Raw genomic sequence first — 21,393 nt, 5'->3', positions numbered from 1 at the left:
ATGATAAGAACAGACTTAGGTAGAGTTCTGAAGCCCAAATACTCATTGAGCATCCCACCCCTCGCCTCAGCTCCTCATGGAGAGATGAATGACTCTTGCTATGTGCTCTGTAGGAGTCCTTCAATCATGGGCATCCTGGCTGCTGACAGGCACTTCCTGGGAGAGATCGGGTCTCTGGATGGTGGAATGCTCATCTATGGAGGAGAGAACGTGGAGCTTAGCCTGCGGGTGTGTGCATTTTCCTTCTCTTTATGGGACAAAGCAGAAAGGGGAATAATAGAAAGGTAGTAGGACCCCTGGAATCCTAGAACAAGGCTGAATGTCATTGGCTTAAAGGTGGATACATTCTCATGTTTCCAGGCAACTGGGCCAAGGACGGGGGGCAATAGGACTTCTGGAGTGGACACTCCTGGTATAGCCAATATAATCCGGGAGGTGTGGGTAGGAAGGGGTCAAGTTGGGATTGAATAGATAGATGTCCCTATTTCACTTGAGGACTCTGGGCATTTTTCAAGCATCTCCTGGGATAAACTTAACCTTGGAGCAGACAATTCTCTAGAAGGCCAAAGACAGCAAAAACAGGAGTGGGCAGTGTGACCAGGGAATGCAGACATGTGGGCAGCCAGCCTGCTTCTGTACTCACAGCCAGAGCAGCTGACATGATAGCCTGAGTTTGTGCTGAGATATAGTCCAACCTAAGACAAATAGCCAGGTTTTTATCATTATATAATTGAAATCCTCAAACCCAGCCAGTCACGGTGGCTCACATCTGTAATCCCAGAACTTTGGGAGGCTGAGGCAGGCAGATTGCTTGAGCCCAGGAGTTCAAGGCCAGCCCGGGCAACATGGTGAAACCTTGTATCTATTAAAAAAGAAAGAAAAAGAAAAAATAAATCCTCAAACCAGTGCTAGTTCTGGCCAACTTCTGTGTGTCTGGAAAAATACTGGCTTCACACTTCCACAATGATGTCTCTTGTCTGCCCCTGACCGCTTCCCATGCTTGTTTAGATCACACGAACAACCTAAATTAAAATAAATGAAATTTAAAATTTTTGTGGGTGCATTGTAGGTGTATATATTTAGGGTGTGCATGTGATGTTTTGATGTAGGCATGCAATGAATTATGATCATGTCATAGAGAATGGGATATCCATCCCCTCAAGCATTTATCCTTCGTGTTATGAACAATCCAATTACATTGTTTATTTTAAAATGCAAAATTAAATTGTTATTAACTATAGTCATCCTATTGTGCCATCAAACAGTAGGTCTTATTTGTCTTATTCATTCTTTGTAACTATTATGTTTGTACCCATTAACCATCCCCATCTCCCCCAGTTACCCTTCCCGGCCTCTGCTAACCATCCTTCTACTCTCTATGCCAATGAGTTCAATTGTTTTGATTTTTAAATTTCACATGTAAGTGAGAAATACGGTGTTTGTCTTTCTGTGCCTGGCTTATTTCACTTAACATAATAATCTCCAGTTCCATCCATGTTGTTGCAAGTGACAGAACCTCATTCTTTTTTTTTTTTTTTTTTGTTTTGAGACGGAGTCTCGCTCTGTCGCCCGGGCTGGAGTGCGGTGGCCAGATCTCAGCTCACTGCAAGCTCCGCCTCCCAGGTTCACACCATTCTCCTGCCTCAGCCTCCCGAGTAGCTGGGACTACAGGCGCCTGCCACCACGCCTGGCTAGTTTTTTGTATTTTTTAGTAGAGACGGGGTTTCACCGTGTTAGCCAGGATGGTCTCAATCTCCTGACCTCGTGATCCGCCCGTCTCGGCCTCCCAAAGTGCTGGGATTACAGGCTTGAGCCACCGCGCCCGGCCATTCTTTTTTTTTTTAATGGCTGAATAGTACTCTATTGTGTGCTACATTTTCTTTATCCATTCATCTGTTGATGGACACAGATTTCTTCCATATCTTGGCTGTTGTGAACAGTGCTGCAACAAACAAAAGAGTGCAGATATCTCTTTGATTTAGTGATTTCCTTTCTTTTGGGTATATACCCAGCAGTGGAATTGCTGGATCCTATGGTAGCTCTTTTTTTTTTTTTTTTTTCCTGAGGAACCTATAAACTGTCCTCCATAGTGGTTGTACTAATGTACATTCCTACCAACAGTGAACGAGGGTTCCCTTTCTCCACATCCTCTCCAGCATTTTTATTGCCTGTCTTTTGGATGTAAGCCATTTTAACTGGCGTGAGATGTTATCTCACTGTAGTTTTGATTTGCATTTATCTGATGATCAGTGATGTTGAGTATCTTTTCACATGCCGGTTTGCCATTTGTATGTCTTCTTTTGAGAAAGGTCTATTCAAATCTTTTGCCCATTTTTGGATTGGATTATTAAATTTTTACCTTTGAAGTTGTTTAAGCTCCTTATATATTCTGGTTATTAATCCCTAGCCAGATGGGTAGTTTGCAAATATTTTCTCCCATTTTGTGAGCTGTCTCTTCACTTTGTTGATTGTGCCTTTTGCTGTGCTTTTTAACTTGATGTTATTCCATTTGTCAGTGTTTGTATTGATTGCCTGTGCTTGTGGGGTATTGCTGAAGAAATCTTTCCCCAGACCAGTGTCCTAGAGATTTTCCTCATTTTTTTCTTGTAGTAGTTTCATAATTTGAGGTCTCAGATTTAAGTCTTTAATCTATTTTCATTTTATTTTTGTGTATGGTGAGAGATACAGACCTACTTTCATTCTTCTGCATATGAATATCCAGTTTTCCCAGCACAATTTTCCCAGCACAAAATTTCTTTTCCCCAGTGTATGTTCTTGGTACCTTTGTCAAAAATGAGTTTGCTATAGGCATGTGGGTTTGTTTCTGGGTTCTTTATTGTGGTTCATTAGTCTATGTGTCTGTTTTTATGCTAGTACCATGCTGTTTTGGTTACTATAGCTCTGTAGTATAATTTGAAGTCAGGTAATGTGTTTCCTCCAGTGTTGTTCTTTTTGCTAGGCATGGCTTTGGTTATTCTGGGTCTTTTGCAGTTCCACATAAATTTTAGAATTGTTTTTTCTATTTCTGTGAAGAATATCATTGGCATTTTGATAGGGATTGCATTGAATCCATATATTGCTTTGGGTTGTATGGACATTTTAATGATATTGATTCTTCCAATCCATGAACATGGAATATCTTTCCATTTTTTGGTGTCCTCTTCAATGTTTTTCATCAGTGTTTTATAGTTTTCATTATAGAGATATTTTTTACTTCTTTGCTTAATTCCTAGGTATTTAATTTTATTTGTGGCAATTGTAAATGGAATTACTTTTAAACATTTCTTTTCAGATTGTTCACTATTGGCATACAGAAATGCTACTGATTTTTCGATGTTGATTTTCCATCCTGCAACTTTACTGAATTTATCAATTCTAATAGTTTTTTGGTGGAGTCTTTAGGTTTTTCCAATAAAAGGTTGTGTCATCTGCAAACAAGGATAACATGAACTTCATCCATTCCAATTTGGATGCCTTTATTTATTTCTCTTGTCTAATTGCTCTAGCTAGGACTTCCAGTAGTACATTGAATAACAGTGGTGAAAATGGGCATCTTTGTCATGTTCCAGATCTTAGAGGAAAGGCTTTCAGTTTTTCCCTGTTCAGTATGATATTAGCTGTGGGTTGTATACGGCTTTTATTATGTTAAGGTGTGTTTCTTCTATACATAGTTTTTTGAGGAGTTTTAAATCATGAATAGTTGTTGAATTTTATCAAATGCTTTTTCAGCATCAATTGAAATGATCACATGATTTTTGTCCTTCATTCTGTTGATATGATGTTTCACATTGATTGATCTGCATGTATTGAACAATACTTGCATCCCCGGGATAAATCCGACTTGTTCATGATGAATGACCTTTCTAATGTATTGTCACATTCAGTTTGCTAATATTTTATTGAGGATTTTTGTGCCAATGTTCATCAGAGATATTGGCCTGCAGTTTTCTTTTCTTTTCTTTTTCTTCTTCTTTTTTTTTTTTGATGTGTCTTTGTCTGGTTTTGGTATCAGGGTAATACTGGCCTCATAGAATGAGTTTGGAAATGTTCCCTCCTCTATTTTTTGGAAAAATTTAAGTAGGATTGGTATTAGTTTTTCTTTAAATGTTCAGTAGAAATCAACAGTGAAACCACTGAGTCCCAGGTTTTCCTTTACTGGGAAACTTTATTACAGCCTTGATCTCACTACTTGTTATTGGTCTGTTCAGGTTCGGGATGTTTTTCCTGGTTCAATCTTGAACCAGGTTCATTGTGTCTAGGAATTTGTCCATTTCTTCTAGATTTTCCAACTTGTTGGAATGCAGTAGCTTATAGTAGCCAGTAATGTTCCTTTGAATTTATGTAGTATCAGTTGTAATGTCTTTTTCACCTCTGATTATATTTATTTAGATAGTCTCTCTTTTTTTCTTAGTTAGTCTGGATAAAGGTTTGTCAATTTTGTTGAACTTTTCAAAAAACCAGCTTTTTGTTTCATTGATTTTTGTTGTTGTTCCTTTTTTTTTTTTTTTTTTTATCACCCAGGCTGGACTGCAGTGGCACAGTCTTGGCTCGCTGCAAGCTCCGCCTCCCGAGTTCACGCCATTCTCCTGCCTCAGCCTCCCAAGTAGCTGAGACTACAGGTGCCTGCCACCATGCCCAGCTAATTTTTTTGTATTTTTAGTAGAGATGGGGTTTCACCATGTTAGCCAGGATGGGTCTCGTTCTCCTGACCTCATGATCCTCCTGCCTCAGCCTCCCAAAGTGCTGGGATTACAGGCATGAGTCACCATGCCTGGACTGTTTCAAAGACTTTTTTGTATTTTTTATTTCAATTTCATTTATTTCTACTCTGATCTTTCTTTTTCTTTTTTATTTTTTAAATTTCATTTTAAGCTCAAGGGTACTAGTGCAGGTTTGTTATATCAGTAGACTTGTGTCATGGGGGTGTATTGTACAGAATATTTCATCACCTAGGGATTAAGCTTAGTCTCCATTAGTTTTTTCCTGCTCTTCTCCCTCCTCCCGCCCTCCACCCTCCAAAAGGCCTCAGCGTGAATTGTTCCCCTCTTTGTGTCCATGTGTTCTCATCATTTAGCTTCCCCTTAAAGGTAAGAGCATGTGGTATTTGGTTTTCTGTTCCTGTGTCAGTTTGCTAAGGATAATGGCCTCTAGCTCCATCGATGTCCTTGCAAAGGACATGATTTCATTTTTTATGGCTGCATAGTATTCGTTGGTGTATATGTACCACATTTTCTTTATCCAGTCTATCATTGTTGGACATTTAGGTTGATTTCATGTCTTTGCTATTGTGAATAGTTCTACAATGAACATACATATGTGTGTGTCTTTATAATAGAATGATTTATAATCCTTTGGGTATATGCCCAGTAAAGGGATTGCTGGGTTGAATGGTATATCTGTTTTTAGATCTTTGAGAAATCACCACAGTGCCTTCTACAATGGCTGAACTAATTTACACACCCATCAACAGTGGACAAGCATTCCTTTTTCTTCACAACCTTGTGAGCATCTGTTATTTTTTTTCTTTTTATAATAGCTACCTGATTTCAAACTATACTATGGGGCTACGACAACCAAAACATCATGGTGCTAGTACAAAAACAGACACATAGACCAATGCAACAGAACAGAGAACCCAGAAAAAAGACTGCACACCTATAACTATCTGGTCTTCAACAAACGTGACACAAACAAGAAATGGGGAAAGGATTCCCTGTTCAATAAATGGTGCTGGGATAACTGGCTAGCCATATTCAGAAGATTGAAACTGGACCTCTTCCTTGTACCATATACAAAAATTAACTCAAGATGGACTAAAAACTTACATGTAAAACCCAAAACTATAAAGACCCTGGAAGACAACCTAGGCAATACCATTCAGGACATAGGGATGGGCAAAGATTTCATGACAAAGATGCCAAAAGCAATAGCAACAAAAGGAAAAATTGACAAATGGGATCTATTAGTTATTTTCTATTATAATTTTGGGTTTGGTTTCCTCTTGCTTTTCTAGTTCTTTAAGATTCATCATTAGATTGTTTGTTTGAAGTTTTTACTCTTTTCGACGTAGGCACTTAGAGCTGTAAACATCCCTCTTAGTACTGTTTTTGCTGTAGTCCATAGGTTTTGGTGTGTTGTGTCTCCATTATCATTTGTTTCAATGAATTTTCCAGTTTCCTTCTTAATGTCTTCATTGACTCACTGGTCATTCAGGGGCATATTGTTTAATTTCCATTTGTCTGTATAGTTTCCCAAATTTCTCTTGTTATTGATTTCTAGTTTTATTCCAGTGTGGTCAGAGACAAGGCTTGCTATTATTTTTATTTTTCGAATGTTTGAAGACTTGTTTTGTGACCTAACATATGATCTGTCCTTGAGAATGATCCATGTGCTGAGGATAAGAATGTGTATTCTGCAGCCACTGGATGAAATGTCTGTATCTATTAGAGACACTTTGTCTATAGTCCAGATTAAGTCTGATGTTTCTTTATTGATTTTCTGTCTGGAAGATCTGTCCAGTGCTGAAAATAGGATGTTGAAGTCTTCAGCTATTATTGTATTGGGGCCCATCTCTCTATTTAGCTCCAATAATATTTGCTTTATATATCTGGATGCTCCAGTACTGGGTGCATATATATTTAAAATTGTTATAGCCTCTTGCTAAATTGACCCCTTTATTATTATATAGTGATCCTCCTTGTTTCTTCTTATAGTTTTTGTCTTGAAATCTATTTTGTCTGATATAAATATAGCTACTCCTGCTTTTCTTTGGTTTTCATTGGTATGGAATATCTTTTTCCATCCCTTTATTTTCAGTTTATGTGTATTTTTATAGGCGAAGTATGTTTCTTATAGGCAACAGATCAGCGGGTCTTGTTTTTTCATTCATTCAGCCCCTCTATGTCTTGATTGGAGAGTTAAGTCCATTTACATTCAATGTTATTATTGATAAGAAAGGACTTCTGCTACTTTGTCATCTGTTTTCTGGTTGCTTTGCAGTCTTTTCTTCCTTGTTTCTTTTTTTCCTGTCTTCCTCTAGTGAAGGTGATTTTCTCTGTTGATATGATTTAGTTTCTTGCTTTTTATTTTTTTGTGTATCTGTTGTATGTTTTTTGGTTTGGGGTTCTCATTAGGTTTGCAATACTATCTTATCACCCATTATTTTGAGATGATGACAGCTTAACACTATTTCTATAAACAGACAACCAAACAAGTGGAAAAAAAAACTAATAAAAACTCTACACCTTGACTTCGTCCCCCTGCTTTTTAACTTTTTGTCATTTCCATTTATATATCTTACTGTACTATGTCTTGAAAAGGTTTTGTAGTTATTATTGTTGATTGATTCATTATTTAGACTTTCTATTTAGGATAAGCATAGTTTATACACCACAGTTACAGTGTTATAATATTCTGTGTTTCTCTGTGTACTGACTATTACTAGTGAATTTTATACCTATAGGTGATTACTTATGGCTCATTAATGTCCTTTTCTTTCTGATTGAAGTACTCCCTTTAGCATTTCTTGTAAGATAGGTCTGGTGTTGAAGTCCTTCAGCTTTTGTTTGTATGGGAAAGTCTTTATTTCTCCTTCATGTCTGAAGGATATTTTCACTGTATATGTTGTTCTAGGGTAAAAGTTTTTTCCTTCAACGCTTTACAAATGTCATGTCACTCTCTCCTGGCCTGTAAGGTTTCCACGGAAAAGTCTGCTGTCAGAAAGTATAGGAGCTGCATTGTATGTTGTTTTTAGAATCCTTTCTTTATCCTTGGTCTTTGAGAGTTTGATTATTAAATGCCTTGAGGTAGTTTTCTTTGGGTTAAATCTGCTTAGCATTCTGTAACCTTCTTGTACTTGGACACTGATACCTTTCTTTAGGTTTGGGAAGTTCTGTATTGTTGTCCCTTTGAATAAACTTTCTACCCCTTTCTCTTTCTCTACCTCCTCTTTAAGGCCTATAACTCTTAGATTTGTCCTTTTGAGGCTATTTTCTAGATCCTGTAGGCATCTTCATTGTTTTGTATTCTTTTTTCTTTTGTCCTCTGACTATGTATTTTACAAATAGCCTGTCCTCAAGCTTACTGAATCTCCCTTCTGTTTAACCAATTCTGCTATTAAAAGACATTGATGCATTCTTGAGTATGCCAATTGCATTTATCAGCTCTAGAATTTCTCCTTGATTCTTTCCTATTATTTCCATCTCATTGTTAAATTTATCTGATAGAATTCTGAATTCCTTCTCTGTATCATCTTGAACTTCTTTGAGTTTCCTCAAAACAGCCTTTTTGAATTTTCTATCTGAATGGTCCCATGCCTCTCTCTAGGATTGGTCCCTTAGTTCATTTGGTGAGATCATGTTTTCCTGAATTATCCTGATACTTGTAGATGTTCTTCTGTGTCTGGGCATTGAAGAGTTAGGCTACTTGTTGTAAGTAAAGACTACTTATTGTAGCCTTTACTCTCTAGGCTTGTTTGTACCCATCCTTCTTGGAAAGACTTTCCAGATGTGCAAAAAGACGTGGGTGTCATGATCTAAGCTGTACCTACTTTAGGGGGCACCCCAAGCCCAGTAATGCTGTGGTTCTTCCAGACTCATGGAAGTGCCACCTTGATGGTCTTGGACAAGATCTGGAAGAATTCTCTGCATTACCAGGCAGAGACCCTTATTCTCTTCCTTTACTTTCTCCCAAACAAATGGAGTCTCTCTCTCTCTCTGTTCTGAGCTACCTAGAGCTGGGGGTGCAGTGACACAAGCACCTCCGTGACCACCTCCACTGTGACTGCTCTGGGTCAGACCTGAAGCTAGCACAGAACTGGGTCTCACCCAAGGCCTGCTGTGACCACTCACTGCATACTTCCTATGTTCCCTTGAGACCCTGGTGCTCTACAATCAGTAGGTGGCAAAGCCAGGACACAGGACACAGGCCTGTGTCCTTCCTTTCAGGGCCGTGTATTCCTCCAGGTCCCAAGTGGGTCCAGAGGTGCTGTCTGGCAGTCAGACACTAAAGTAAAATACCTTAAAACTCTACCTCATGTTTTATTATATTGTGGCTGAGCTGGCACTCAAATCACAAGACATACTCCTTCCTACTCTTCCCTCTTCTTTCCAAAGTTAGAGGCCAGTGCCACCACAGGCCCACAGGGAGTACTGCCAGATTACCACTCATGTTCCCTTAGGGCCCAAGGACTCTCAAGTTAGTTTATGATGAATGCTGCCTGGCTTAGGACTCACCCATCAGGGAAGTGGGCTCCCTTCTGGCCCAGAGCAGGTTCAGAAATGCCATGTAAGAGTCAAGTCCTGGAATCAGGGACCCCCAAGAGACTGCTTGGTGCTCTACCCACCTGTGGCCAAGCTGGTACCTAAAGCCAGCAAGTCTCAGAGACTCACCCAAGGCCCTCAATGTAGTATTGGGTATTGCTGCTGGTTGTTCAGTGTCCCAGGGCTTTTCACCTAGCAGGTGATAAATGCTGCCAGGACTGGGTCCTTCCCTTCAAGGCAGCGAGCTCCCTTCTAGCCCAGGGTGTGTTTAGAAATGTCATCTGGTAGCTAGGGCCTGGACCGGGGACCATACAACTCTGACTGATTTCCTAGCCTGCTGTAGCTGAGCTGGTATCCAAGATGCAGTCAAAGTCCTCCTCGCTTCTCCCTCCCCTCTCCTCAAATGGAAGGAAGGGGTCTCTTCTGGAGCTGCGAGTTGTGCATCCTGGGGTTAGACGACAGGTAATGCCAGTACTCCCTTAGTGGCCCCAACTGGTGTTTCAGTAGGTTGTGTGACCTGCCTCCCCACCCCCAATTCACTCTCTGGGCCCAGTTCAGCACTAGGATTCACCTAATAGTTGCCTAGACTGCTTTTCAGGCTTACTTAGAGACTCAGAGCACTTTAGCCTGGTGGCAAGGTTTGTGGGAATTCAACGTCCTACTTCTGGGATCAGTGATTTCCCTCTGGCTGGGGCTGGTTTAAAGGCTCCCTCTTTGGGTGGGCAGCAGCTGAGTTTGGTTCAGTTTTCCTTTCTGCTCTAACAGGACAGCACTGAGTTCAATGCCTCACAGTTGCTGTGCTCTTGCTTCTCCAACACACAGAAGTGCTGTCTACACCACGCTGAAGCTGGTGGGGATGAGGGAGGGGTAGCATCAGTGGTTCACCACTGTCCTTTCTACCTCTTCAGTGCCTCTTTCAGCAATATCAAGTTAACATATGAGTACTGTGAGTGTTCACCTGATTTTTGGTTCTTATGAAGGTGCTTTGCTTATGTAGATAGTTGTTAAATTCGTTTCCTTGTGTTCACCTGATTTTTGGTTCTTATGAAGGTGCTTTGCTTATGTAGATAGTTGTTAAATTCGTTTCCTTGTCAGGGGGACGATTGGTGGAGCCTTCTGTTCCACCACCTTGCTCCACCACCTCTCCCAACCTGAAATTTTGTGCTCTATAAGGGAATTCAGGATGCAAACCAAGAAAAATAGAGAAATTACAAGTGTAGATTCAAAATATGTCAGTGTGTTGGTTAACTCTTGCCAAAAAATGTCATGCAATAAATCAACCCAAACTCAGTGCCTTAAAGCAACAATAATCAATTCTCACAGATTTGCAGATCCAGCTGGCTCAGATGGAATGGCTGTGATCCACACATGTTCACTCTGGGGCTCAGGCAAATGTGGGATAGCAGCTACCTAGGACAGAAAGCTCTTATGGTGTACAAGAGGGCCAATGGGACCGTGTGAAGTCTTGTAAGGCCTAGGTTTAGAAGTAGCAAGCTATTTCAGAGTGTAATTCACATGACCAACCCTAAAATGGTATGAAGAATTAGGGCCAATAAATTTTCATGCATCAGGATCAATTTAGAAGAGGTTTTGTGGATAAAATATCATTTCCACAGTATCTCTTTTACCTTTTTGGCATAATCTTCAGGGCCTCATTAGAAGCGGCTGGCCTGTGGGTTTGTGTTTGTTCTTGGTAGTTCATCTTTCATCTTTCAGGCTAAGGCTGAACTCTTAAAAGAGGCAATGGAAAGTAGTGGAAATTACACAGGTATTGGAGACAGACTTCAGTCAAAATCCTGCTTTGCCACTCAAGAGTTTGTGTGCAACATCCAAGCCCTCTAAACCTTACCTCCTGCATCAGGCACCTAGTATGGTGAGTGATACACGGTTTACACTCAATAAATGTTTAATGGTAAAAGTGACAATAATAAGAATGTCAGGGTGGCATTGTAACAAACACTGACCCTGAGTTCTGATGCTGTCTCTACTAACTCACTGTGGACTAAGCTTCTGTAAGATGACCTTTTTTCCCCCTCCAAGCCCTGAAATTCTGTGCTTGTGACAAGGTGATCTCTGGTCCATTGTGGTGTCTGGAGGAACAAAGTAATTTCCCATCTAGAGTTTATTTCATTCCACTCTCTTTAATTTCTTTCTAACTGAAACTGATGACCCCATAGCCATGTACTGTACCCAATAAGGACCCACTCAGGACTCCACATTTAATGTTAACAAATGAACTTTTGAATCTTGTCTGGGTCATACCTTAAGCCATAATCATTCTTTGGCAGAGAAAACTAACTTTTTTTGGATGGTGGTTGATATGGTGAGGCTTTGTGTCCCCACTCAAATCTCATCTTAAATTATCATCCACACAATCCCCACGTGTCGAAGGAGAGACCAGGCGGAAGTAATTGGATCATGATGGGGGGTTTCCATCAGGTTGTTCTCCTGATGGTGAGTGAGTTTTCACAAGATCTGATGGTTTTCTAAGTGTTTGGTAGTTCCTCCCGTGTTCATTCTCCTTCCTGCCGCCTTGTGAAGAAGGTGCCTCGCTTCCTCTTTGCCTTCTTCCATGATTGTAATTTTCCTGAGACCTCTCTAGCCATGATGAATTGTGAGTCAATGAAACCTCTTTCCTATATAAATTACCCAGTCTCAGGCAGTTCTCTATGGCAGTGTGAAAACAGACAAATACAGTGGTCTGATCAATTTTCCCATTTGTGAAACGGAGAGAAGCATTTTGTTTAATGTACCTCATCAGAATGATGGTACAGTCACAATGTAATAATGAATTTGATATAATTTTATAAAGATATTAATTAGAATGCTCACTCAGCTTCTCTGACAAAAGGTAAAATAACAGAAGCTTCAACATGATAGAAATTAATTACTCTTTCCTATGACAATTTGAACATAAGCAGTTCAGGATTGATATGGCAGCTCTAGGGTGATAGGGACCAAGACTTTTATTTTGTGGTCCTGCTACACTCAACACAGTATTTGTATTCTAGCCAGTAGGGAGAGAAAAGGGGGAAAGAGAGAGAGCAAGCTCTTTCTTTTTAAGAGCACTACCTGAAAGTTGTGTATATTGTTTCTTTTCACATTCTATTGGTCGTTGCCTAGTCACATGGCCACACTTGTGTGCAAAGGAGTCTGGGAAATATAGACTTTAGTTAGTGGGTTATATGCCCAGGTGTTTCTTCTATAACTGGAGATGTAGAGCAGAATAGACTTTGGGAGTACAAGTAGTCTCTAACACAAAAAATATAAATGCAAAAATACTTTATGTATGGTACTTGGCAAAGTCTTGAGGATGACCCTAGTTCCATTGTGGCTGGGTTTTCCTACCTACAAGAGCTTTAGGTGAATTCCCCAATTCTTCAACTTAGGACCCAAAGCCCTCATTATTTCTGAGTTCCTTATGCTTTGTTCTCTCCTTCTGCACCTAGACTGAGTCTCTCTGTTTTCATTCTCCCAAACATACATAAAACACTGACATTTCAGTTTCTACAATACATTCTATTTATTTTAATATTTTGTGATTTTTAAAATGGACTTTGCTTAAAATATAGGGTCATCCTTTTCCTTTTCTTTGGATCAAGCAGTTCTGCCCATATCCAGCTTCTTGGTTTGTGTGTGACTATTTGCCTTTTAAAACTTCTAAGCACTTATTAGGATCTTTCTCCAGTAGCAGATCTTGACTATCAGAGCTGCAGAGAGTGCTTTATTCTGACATCTAGTGGCCATGGCCTGGATGGTGCTCATCAATGTGTGTAAATGGAGATGATGGGTAGGAAAGGTGAAGAAGGGAGATATGCGTAGCAAAGAAAAAACAGCATTCGTTGAGCACGTTGTTTATTTCATGCGCTGTGCCAGAACTGGATGTGTAACTTCCTGGATTCACAATGCAGCTCTGTCATTTACTAGCTGGCAAACATGGGCAGGTTACTTTAAGGGAGATACCTGTATGCTGAGGATTAAATTTATGGAAAGTATTAGGACAGTATATGGCACAAAGTAATATATTATTATCATCAGAAGCTTAATGTCTGTGTGTGTGTGTGTGTGTGTGAGAGAGAGAGAGAGAGAGAGAGAGAGAGAGAGAGAAAGAGGGAGAGAGAGAGAGAGAGAGAGATGATGGAAGGAGTTTGGCAAGTGGGAATAAATTTTGAGAGCAGAGTTTGAAGACTTTTGGGCAAAGCTAATTATGGGCATTACTTCATAAATGGCAATCTTTTTTTTTTTTTCTTTTGAAACAGAGTCTTGCTCTATTGCCCAGGCTGGAGTGCAGTGGCGCAATCTAGGTTCATTGCGAGCTCCACCTCCCAGGTTCAAGTGATTCTCCTACGTCAGCCTCCTGAGTAGCTGGGATTACAGGTGTGCACCAACACACCCGGCTACTTTTTGTATTTTTAGTAGAGACAGGGTTTCACCATGTTGGCCAGGCTGGTCTCAAATTCCTGACCTCAAGTGATCTGCCTGCCCCGGCCTCCCAAATTGCTGGGATTACAGGCATGAACCACCACACCTGGCCTCAACAATCTTGACTTTTAACTTGAATTTAAGATTTCTTATGACAAAGTTAATTTTTCTCCCTGAATTCATGTGAGGTGAAGACCTCCATCAGCTAGGAAAATTGGAGTAAGGTTATATTTGGATTTTGAATGTTTGGCTAGAGAGAATAATAATATTTGAGTGCAAGCTGGATGTACTTCCACATCATTCTGGGGCCCAATGAGGAAAGCCAAAGAAGGATAATGAAAGAAAATGTGTACTTTAGGTTATCTCAGAGGCTGCCATCACTGATTTCTTGTTATGTCATTTAATCCTGGTGACAACCCAAATAGTGGCTGTGCCCTTTTAGCAGATGAGTAAGTTGAGGGTCAGCTTTTTCCATCATTGCAAAACTGACAGCTGCAAAACACGCTAGCTGCCAGGTGTGCAGTGATGGAACAAGAATTTGAACATAGGTTAGTCTGATTTCAAAGCCTTGCTTTTTTTTTTTTTTTTTTTTTAACCTTCATTGTTCTGGGAAATAGGGTGTAAAGGAAGGGGAATCCAGGGTTTTAAGAAGTGGAGAAAAGGATGAAAACAATTTGAAAGTCACATAATGAGACTGACTACTCAGTTGGACACTCTTTTGGTAAGTTAACTGAACCAGTGGGGCCTGAGCTACACACCGTTATCTCAGGCACTCCCACTGTCATGAGTGTGCTAGGTTGCTAGCCACTGCTATGGGCTAATTACCTTCCAGAAACTGCAGCTCACTTAGGCAGCCGTGAAGAGAAGACACAGGAGACATCACATCAATCCAATATGATTGGATAGTCCCATTAGCTACTGAGATGAACATCGTATTTTCTAAGCTCAATATGAGAATGTGTGTTTTGACAAGTATGTTTTACACCCATCAGGATGGTACAAACGAATGTTGGTCATTGGGTCATAATCCATGGTACCTTTTGGTCAAGTTACGCAAATGAGTTATCTATTGCTGTATAACAATGTTATCACAACTTAGTGTTTGAAAGCAAGATGCATTCATTATTTCACAGTTTCTGTGGGTCAGAGGTCCATGCACAGTTCAGCTGGGTCTTCTGTAAGGCTGCCATCAAGGTGTCAGCCACAGTTGGGTTCTCATCTGGGCTCCACCGGGGAAAGATCTGCTTTCAAGCTCACATTCTTATTGGCAGCATTCAGTTCCTTAAAGTCTTCCAGGCTGAGGAAGCATTCCGTGTCAGGCTGGGTATTGGTTGGAAGCCACTCCTCATGTCTTCCCTTTTCATGTGTTAGCTGATAACATGGCAGCTTCCTTCTTCAAAGCCAACAAGAGCATCTCTTGGCAAAATGGACTCTACAATCTTGTGCAGTGTATTCACGATCCATGCAATCGAGCACATCCTGCCATCTTTGCCGTATTCTGTTGGTTAGAAGCATGTCACTGGCCCACACTCAAGGGGGAGGGGATCAGGCAAGGCTGTAGACACCAGGAGGAGGGATCATGGGGTCACTTTGGCATCTGTCTGCCACATTGCCCTATGTCTAGCATGCAGGCAGAGAAGGGGCATGAGGAACGTAGTGCAGTGAGAGTGGCTCAGGGCATGGCGCCTCTCAGGACATGGACACTTTCCTTGGGGGTAAGGGAGCAGAGGCCCCTCCTTTGGTCCATGTAGGAGGACTTGCTGAAAGAAGTAGGATTTCAGGACTGGTTTGAATGACAGGAGAGAAGCAGTTCGGTAGACTTCTAAGGAAAGATGATTTAGATAAGACGGTTAGGAGGCAATATAAAGGCAGGAGTGGGAGGACTGAGCGTACGTTCTTTAAAAACGGTTCTAAAATGTAGTCTTCTTGTGTCAATAAGCTATGCAATCCATTGGCTGTGAAGCACAGGTGATTTTTTTGTCTTCTTCTGCAGGTGTGGCAGTGTGGAGGGAAGATTGAGATTTTGCCCTGCTCCCGGATTGCTCACCTAGAGAGACACCACAAGCCCTACGCCTTGGATCTGACCCCTGCCTTGAAGCGCAATGCTCTGCGAGTGGCGGAAATCTGGATGGATGAGCACAAACACATGGTCTACTTGGCTTGGAACATACCTCTCCAGGTGAGTCACGGAACTGAACAGCAGCACGGAAGAATGAAAGAGGAGGAGGTGGCAGTTATGTAATGGGGCGGGATAAAGCAAAAGTGCCATCACAGCCCTAAATAATTAGGGTAAGGTCCTGATGGTGTGATAATAATGGCTCTTAACATTTATGTAACAGTACAGTACTGCATTCCGGACCCTTCTATATATTAACTTATTAGCCGTCACAACATATGTAGGGGATAGGTTTTCTTTTTATTATTCTAAGTTTTACAGATAAGGAAGCTGAAGCACTGAGAGTTGGAAGAAACTTGTTTAAGGTAATGTGGAGAGTAAGATTCAAACCAAGGAAATCTGGCTTGTAAGTTCCCTGTTCTTCATCTCTCTTTTATAATGGGAGATACAAACATAGCAGGTGTGATGTAGGGTGGTGGGAGAAGGCACTGTCATCTTGCTGGACGCACAAGCATGAGGATAGCATTCTTTTTTAAGTTTTGCGTGTGTGTGTGTTTTTTTTGGTAGAGACAGGGTCTTGCTATTTTGCCCAGGCTGGTCTGGAACTCCTGGCCTCCCAAAATGTTGAGTTTGAAAGTGTCAGCCCCTGCACCCAGCCAAGGATGGCCTTCTTAGCTAAGCCCACATCTTGTACACTGGCTGCTTAAGGTCATGCTATGCTGTCTGGTGTCCCTGAGCTCTGGCTCTGGGCTAGAGCATATAGAGCTGTGTTGGCCCAAAGGGAGGAGTCATCGCATTGACAAACTCATCCCTCCATCACAGTGGGTTCTAATGTAGCCCCCAGAAAGCCAGGGAGTCAGGATGGTGGGTAACTGTGGATGGACCTAGAAGAGAAAGTCTGGAAGGACTCCTAGGGTCAGGAGCCAAGTTAACACTGGGATCACTAGGTCTGGAGATTGTAAAAATGTGCAGAAATGCCTGAGCCTTCTTTATAATTTAAAGATGCCAAAATGCTTCCTTTCATAATCCAAGCTGCCAATAACCTCTTACAGTTGGATCACTGTTTGAAGAGAGATGGGTAAGAATTGATTCTGATGTCCCAGTATGCCAAGGTATGATAGGAAAAAAAAGTGCCCTCCAGGACATCCCTAGCTTTTATATTTCTACAGAGTCATATTATGACTGTCTCAAGCTGTACAAAGAGTTGTCTGTAAAACACTGAACCATCAAAGGATGATCTAAATTTTTGCATGGGATGATCTGAAATGAGCCCCAAAGGAAAATTCTGGGAAGAAGGCAGATACACAAGTGCTTCCTGCTTTTTCTAATTTGCCTCTTTAGCATTATTTTACATTGATTCCCCACAAATATCACTTCTAAAAAAGTCTCTTTTAATCTCCAGAAGTCTTCTTGTGTCAATACGCTCTTTTAATCTCCAAAAAGTCTCTTTTAATCTCCAAAAGGCCAGGCCGGGCGCGGTGGCTCAAGCCTGTAATCCCAGCACTTTGGGCGGCCGAGACGGGCGGATCACGAGGTCAGGAGATCGAGACCATCCTGGCTAACACTGTGAAACCCCGTCTCTACTAAAAAAAGAATACAAAAAAAAAAAAAAAACTAGCCGGGCGAGGTGGCGGCGCCTGTAGTCCCAGCTACTCGGGAGGCTGAGGCAGGAAAATGGCGTGAACCCGGGAGGCGGAGCTTGCAGTGAGCTGAGATCCGGCCACTGCACTCCAGCCCGGGCAACAGAGTGAGACTCTGTCTCAACAACAACAACAAAAATCTCCAAAAGGCCACGATATGGCCTTTTCTGGCCCTATGGTGAGGAGTATTTTGGGTTATATTGATGTAAATACCATCTCAAATAGGAGCGATCTGCATAAGCTCATGAGGAGAAATAAACCTGAGTGGCCCTACTATCCGGGCCTTGAAGGAGTAGAATTTGAAAAAGCAGAATTTTCTAGGGTTTAAGGTTTTTCCACTTTCTCTGGAAATATAAAATATCAAGGTTACTTCACAGGCTATCAGAAAAATACTCAGTTCCATCATGCGTGGTCCATACCCACTGGTGGAGTGAAGGCGCTGTTAAAATAAAAACTGCAGCCAAATTAAATGTAAAGGAGTCTAACTGAGCAATGAATGATTCGCAAATGGGGCAACACCCAGAATCAGAGCAGATTCAGAGACTCCAGCGCAGCCATGTGGTGGAAGAAGATTTATAGATCAAAAAAAGGGAAGTGGCGTACAGACACTGGAAGTGAGGTACAGAAGCAGCTGGATTGGTTACAGCTCCGTGTTTGCCTTATTGGAACACAGTTTGAACACTCGACAGTGGATGAATGGTTGAAGTATGGCTGCTGGGATTGGCCAAGACCCAGCTGTTGTTACAGGTGCCTAGTCCTAAGTTAGAGTTTCAATCTTGTCCGTCTGTTAAGTTGGATTGCAGTTCGTCCACAAGGACTCACATACAGAAATATGGACTCCTTCTCAGGCCATGTTTAGTTCGCTTTAACAGAGCTTTCGTGAGTCAAAGCACAGAAACACTTGGTGTTTTATTTACAGAACTCTGGAATAGATTTTGGAGACATTTCTTCCAGAGTCGCACTCCGGGAAAAACTGAAATGTAAAACTTTTGACTGGTACCTGAAAAATGTTTATCCACTCTTGAAGCCAATCCACACCATCGTGGGCTATGGAAGAGTATGTATTATGAAATTGCTGAATTTTAGATGTTTGTGAAAGACAATGCAGCCTGAATCACGTGACTGCCCGTCCTGCCCAAGACGCCCTTCCTACCATGGCTTTTTCCTCAGCAGTTTGCCCCAACCCTCTCGATTTCCTTTTTTTTTTTTTTTTTTTTTTTGTTGAGACGGAGTCTCGCTCTGTTGCCCAGACTGGAGTGCAGTGGCCGGATCTCAGCTCACTGCAAGCTCCGCCTCCCGGGTTCACGCCATTCTCCTGCCTCAGCCTCCCGAGTAGCTGGGACTACAGGCGCCCGCCACCTCGCCCGGCTAGTTTTTTTTTTTTTTTGTATTTTTAGTAGAGATGGGGTTTCACCGTGTTAGCCAGGATGGTCTCGATCTCCTGACCTCGTGATCCGCCCGTCTCGGCCTCCCAGAGTGCTGGGATTACAGGCTTGAGCCACCGCGCCCGGCCTCAATTTCCTTTTGTCCCTTGCTCCCCAATCCCCATCTCTTTTCCTTCTTTCTGCTTTTACTCCCCTTGAAAACTAGCTCTTGCCTGGATACCCCCCACCGCCGCCCAACCCCAGTTTCTCCACCAACTGCAGCCACTGGCCTTGCCCACCTGAGCTCTGCAGAGACGCCCCTCCCTGTGTGTGGTGATGGTGTGGGGTGGGGCCTGTTTCCAGGATGTGGGCATCACGGCAGTACCTCCCTTCAGCATGGGTCTGTTTCCCAGTGCTTAGGAAAGGCCTGCCAGGATCCCAACCCTCTGCTCCTTGTGGCTGGTGGTTCCTGGTGCCCTCGGTGTGTTGGGGAAAATGTAGGCCCTGGGAGGGATAGGGCCTCATTCTCTGCCTCTTTCTAACAGTGTTGCCGTGTGTTTTGTCCCCTCAGATGAAAAACCTATTGGATGAAAATGTCTGCTTGGATCAGGGGCCCGTTCCAGGCAACACCCCCATCATGCATTACTGCCATGGATTCAGCTCACAGGTATGTTCCACAGTCTTCCTGGGGATGGATGGAAGAGCCCTGGCACCATGTGGAAGGTGCAGCCAGGGGACTTTTTTTTTGGTTTTTTTTGTTTTTGTTTTGTTTTGTTTTTGAGACAGAGTCTTGTGCTGTCGCCCAGTGGCACGATCTTGGCTCACTGCAAGCTCCGCCTCCGGGGTTCCCGCCATTCTCCTGCCTTAGCTTCCCAAGTAGCTGGGACTACAGGCGCTGCCACCACGCCCGGCTCATTTTTTGTGTTTGTAGTAGAGACGGGGGTTTCACCGTGTTAGCCAGGATGGTCTCGATCTCCTGACCTCGTGATCCGCCCGCCTCTGCCTGCCAAAGTGCTGGGATTAGAGGCGTGAGCAACCGCGCCCCGCTGGAACTTTTTTTTTTTTAAGAGACAATATCCACATCTGTCCTCTGAAACTTTGCATGCTGCCGTTATAGCAGCCTTTTGGGGCATGCACAATAGCTATCGTTTCCACTTAGATGAAAAAATGGAGACACATTAATAACCTACCTCTCCAAGCTCACTGAGCAAGACAGTGTCAAATCAGGAATTTAAAAGGTTTTCTGACAACAAACCCATCGCTGAGGCCTACAGTGACAGATTCTGGAGTTCAGTTTTGTTTTTCCTTCAAAGACAAGCTTCTTCATCCATGTAAGCTCTGATTCTGTTGGAACCCTCCTAGGCCTGGCCTTCTCCCTGGATTCAAGGGGAGACTAAGGAGAAGGAAGCAGAGGCGGCTTCATGTTGTTCAGGAAGGTTCAGTGCTCCCGGTGTGACTAGGTGTCTGGTGGCCCAAGATCAGTCTTCCTGCTCTCCCTCTGGCTAGGGCGTCCTGCTGGCTGATGATGCCTATGGCTAGTCCTCTGCTTTTTTTTTTCTTCAGAATGTCTACTATCACCTAACCGGGGAGCTCTATGTGGGACAACTGATTGCAGAGGCCAGTGCTAGAGATCGCTGCCTGACAGACCCCGGCAAGGCAGAGAAGCCCATCTTAGAACGATGCTCTGAGGCAGCCAGGAATGGACTGCATATATATTGGGATTTTAAACCGGTGAGTTACGTGTTGTTTTTTTTTTTTTTTCTTTTGAGACTGAGTCTGGCTCTGTAGCCCAGGCTAGAGTGCAGTGGCACAGTCTCGGCTCACTGCAACCTCTGCCTCCCAGGTCCTGGTTCAAGCAATTCTCCTGCCTCAGCCTCCCAAGTAGCTGGGATTACAGGCATGTGCCATCGTGCCCAGTTAATGTTTGTATTTTTGGTAGAGATAGGGTTTCATCATGTTGGCCAGGCTGGTCTTGAATTCCTGACCTCTTGATCTGCCTGCCTCAGCCTCCCAAAGCACTGGGATTACAGGCGTGAGCCACAGTGCCTGGCGAGTTACATGTTTTTTTAAAAGATAGGTATATGAAAGGTTCAGATTTGATTTGGTATTGTTTTAGGGGAATTACTTCTTGTGGCCCCATGTAGGGAAAAGATTGGAAACAGGGAACTGGGTATGAAACACTGAGTCTCTTGACTAAGGCAGGGGTGGTTAAGGAGAGGAAATATTGGAGTCTGTTGTAGCTGAACAGTTGAGAGTTTGGGCGCAAGTCCTAGCTCAGTACAGCAAGTTCCTTACCCTCTCTGAAGCTCAGTTTCCTCATTATAAAATGATGGAGATGATAATATCTTCTGTATGTGACTTTTGGGAGGATTAAATGAGATAGCGTGTGCAAAGCATTTAGCATGGTGCCTGGAGCAGAAGAGTGTTCAATATGCATTAGCCATTGTGATCCATTTATTATTAATGATTATCAGAGGGTGTGGAACACTAGGCTGAAATCTGACGGGGGCTAATGTAGAAGCCCTGCCTTTAACTTCAACATCAAATGACCAAGGACAGGGTGAAGGGAATCTGGCAGAATTCACGTGACG

At 42.4% G+C, this 21,393-nt stretch overlaps 1 protein-coding gene across 1 annotated transcript in view; it reads left to right on the top strand.

The window, feature by feature from the left end:
- Positions 1–21,393, top strand: part of GALNT8 (polypeptide N-acetylgalactosaminyltransferase 8) — a 58,819-nt gene that overhangs the window by 29,487 nt on the left and 7,939 nt on the right. Inside the window, exons 6-10 of the mRNA XM_033223130.1 lie at positions 114–228; positions 15,676–15,861; positions 18,358–18,495; positions 19,374–19,469; positions 20,366–20,533. Coding sequence (XP_033079021.1) covers positions 114–228; positions 15,676–15,861; positions 18,358–18,495; positions 19,374–19,469; positions 20,366–20,533 — 703 coding nt within the window. The remainder of the gene's footprint in view (positions 1–113; positions 229–15,675; positions 15,862–18,357; positions 18,496–19,373; positions 19,470–20,365; positions 20,534–21,393) is intronic.

This window comes from Trachypithecus francoisi, unplaced genomic scaffold (genome assembly GCF_009764315.1).
Source record: "Trachypithecus francoisi isolate TF-2019V2 unplaced genomic scaffold, Tfra_2.0 Lachesis_group11, whole genome shotgun sequence".
NCBI lineage: Eukaryota > Metazoa > Chordata > Mammalia > Primates > Cercopithecidae > Trachypithecus > Trachypithecus francoisi.
This window is presented reverse-complemented; position numbering and strand designations above follow the sequence as displayed.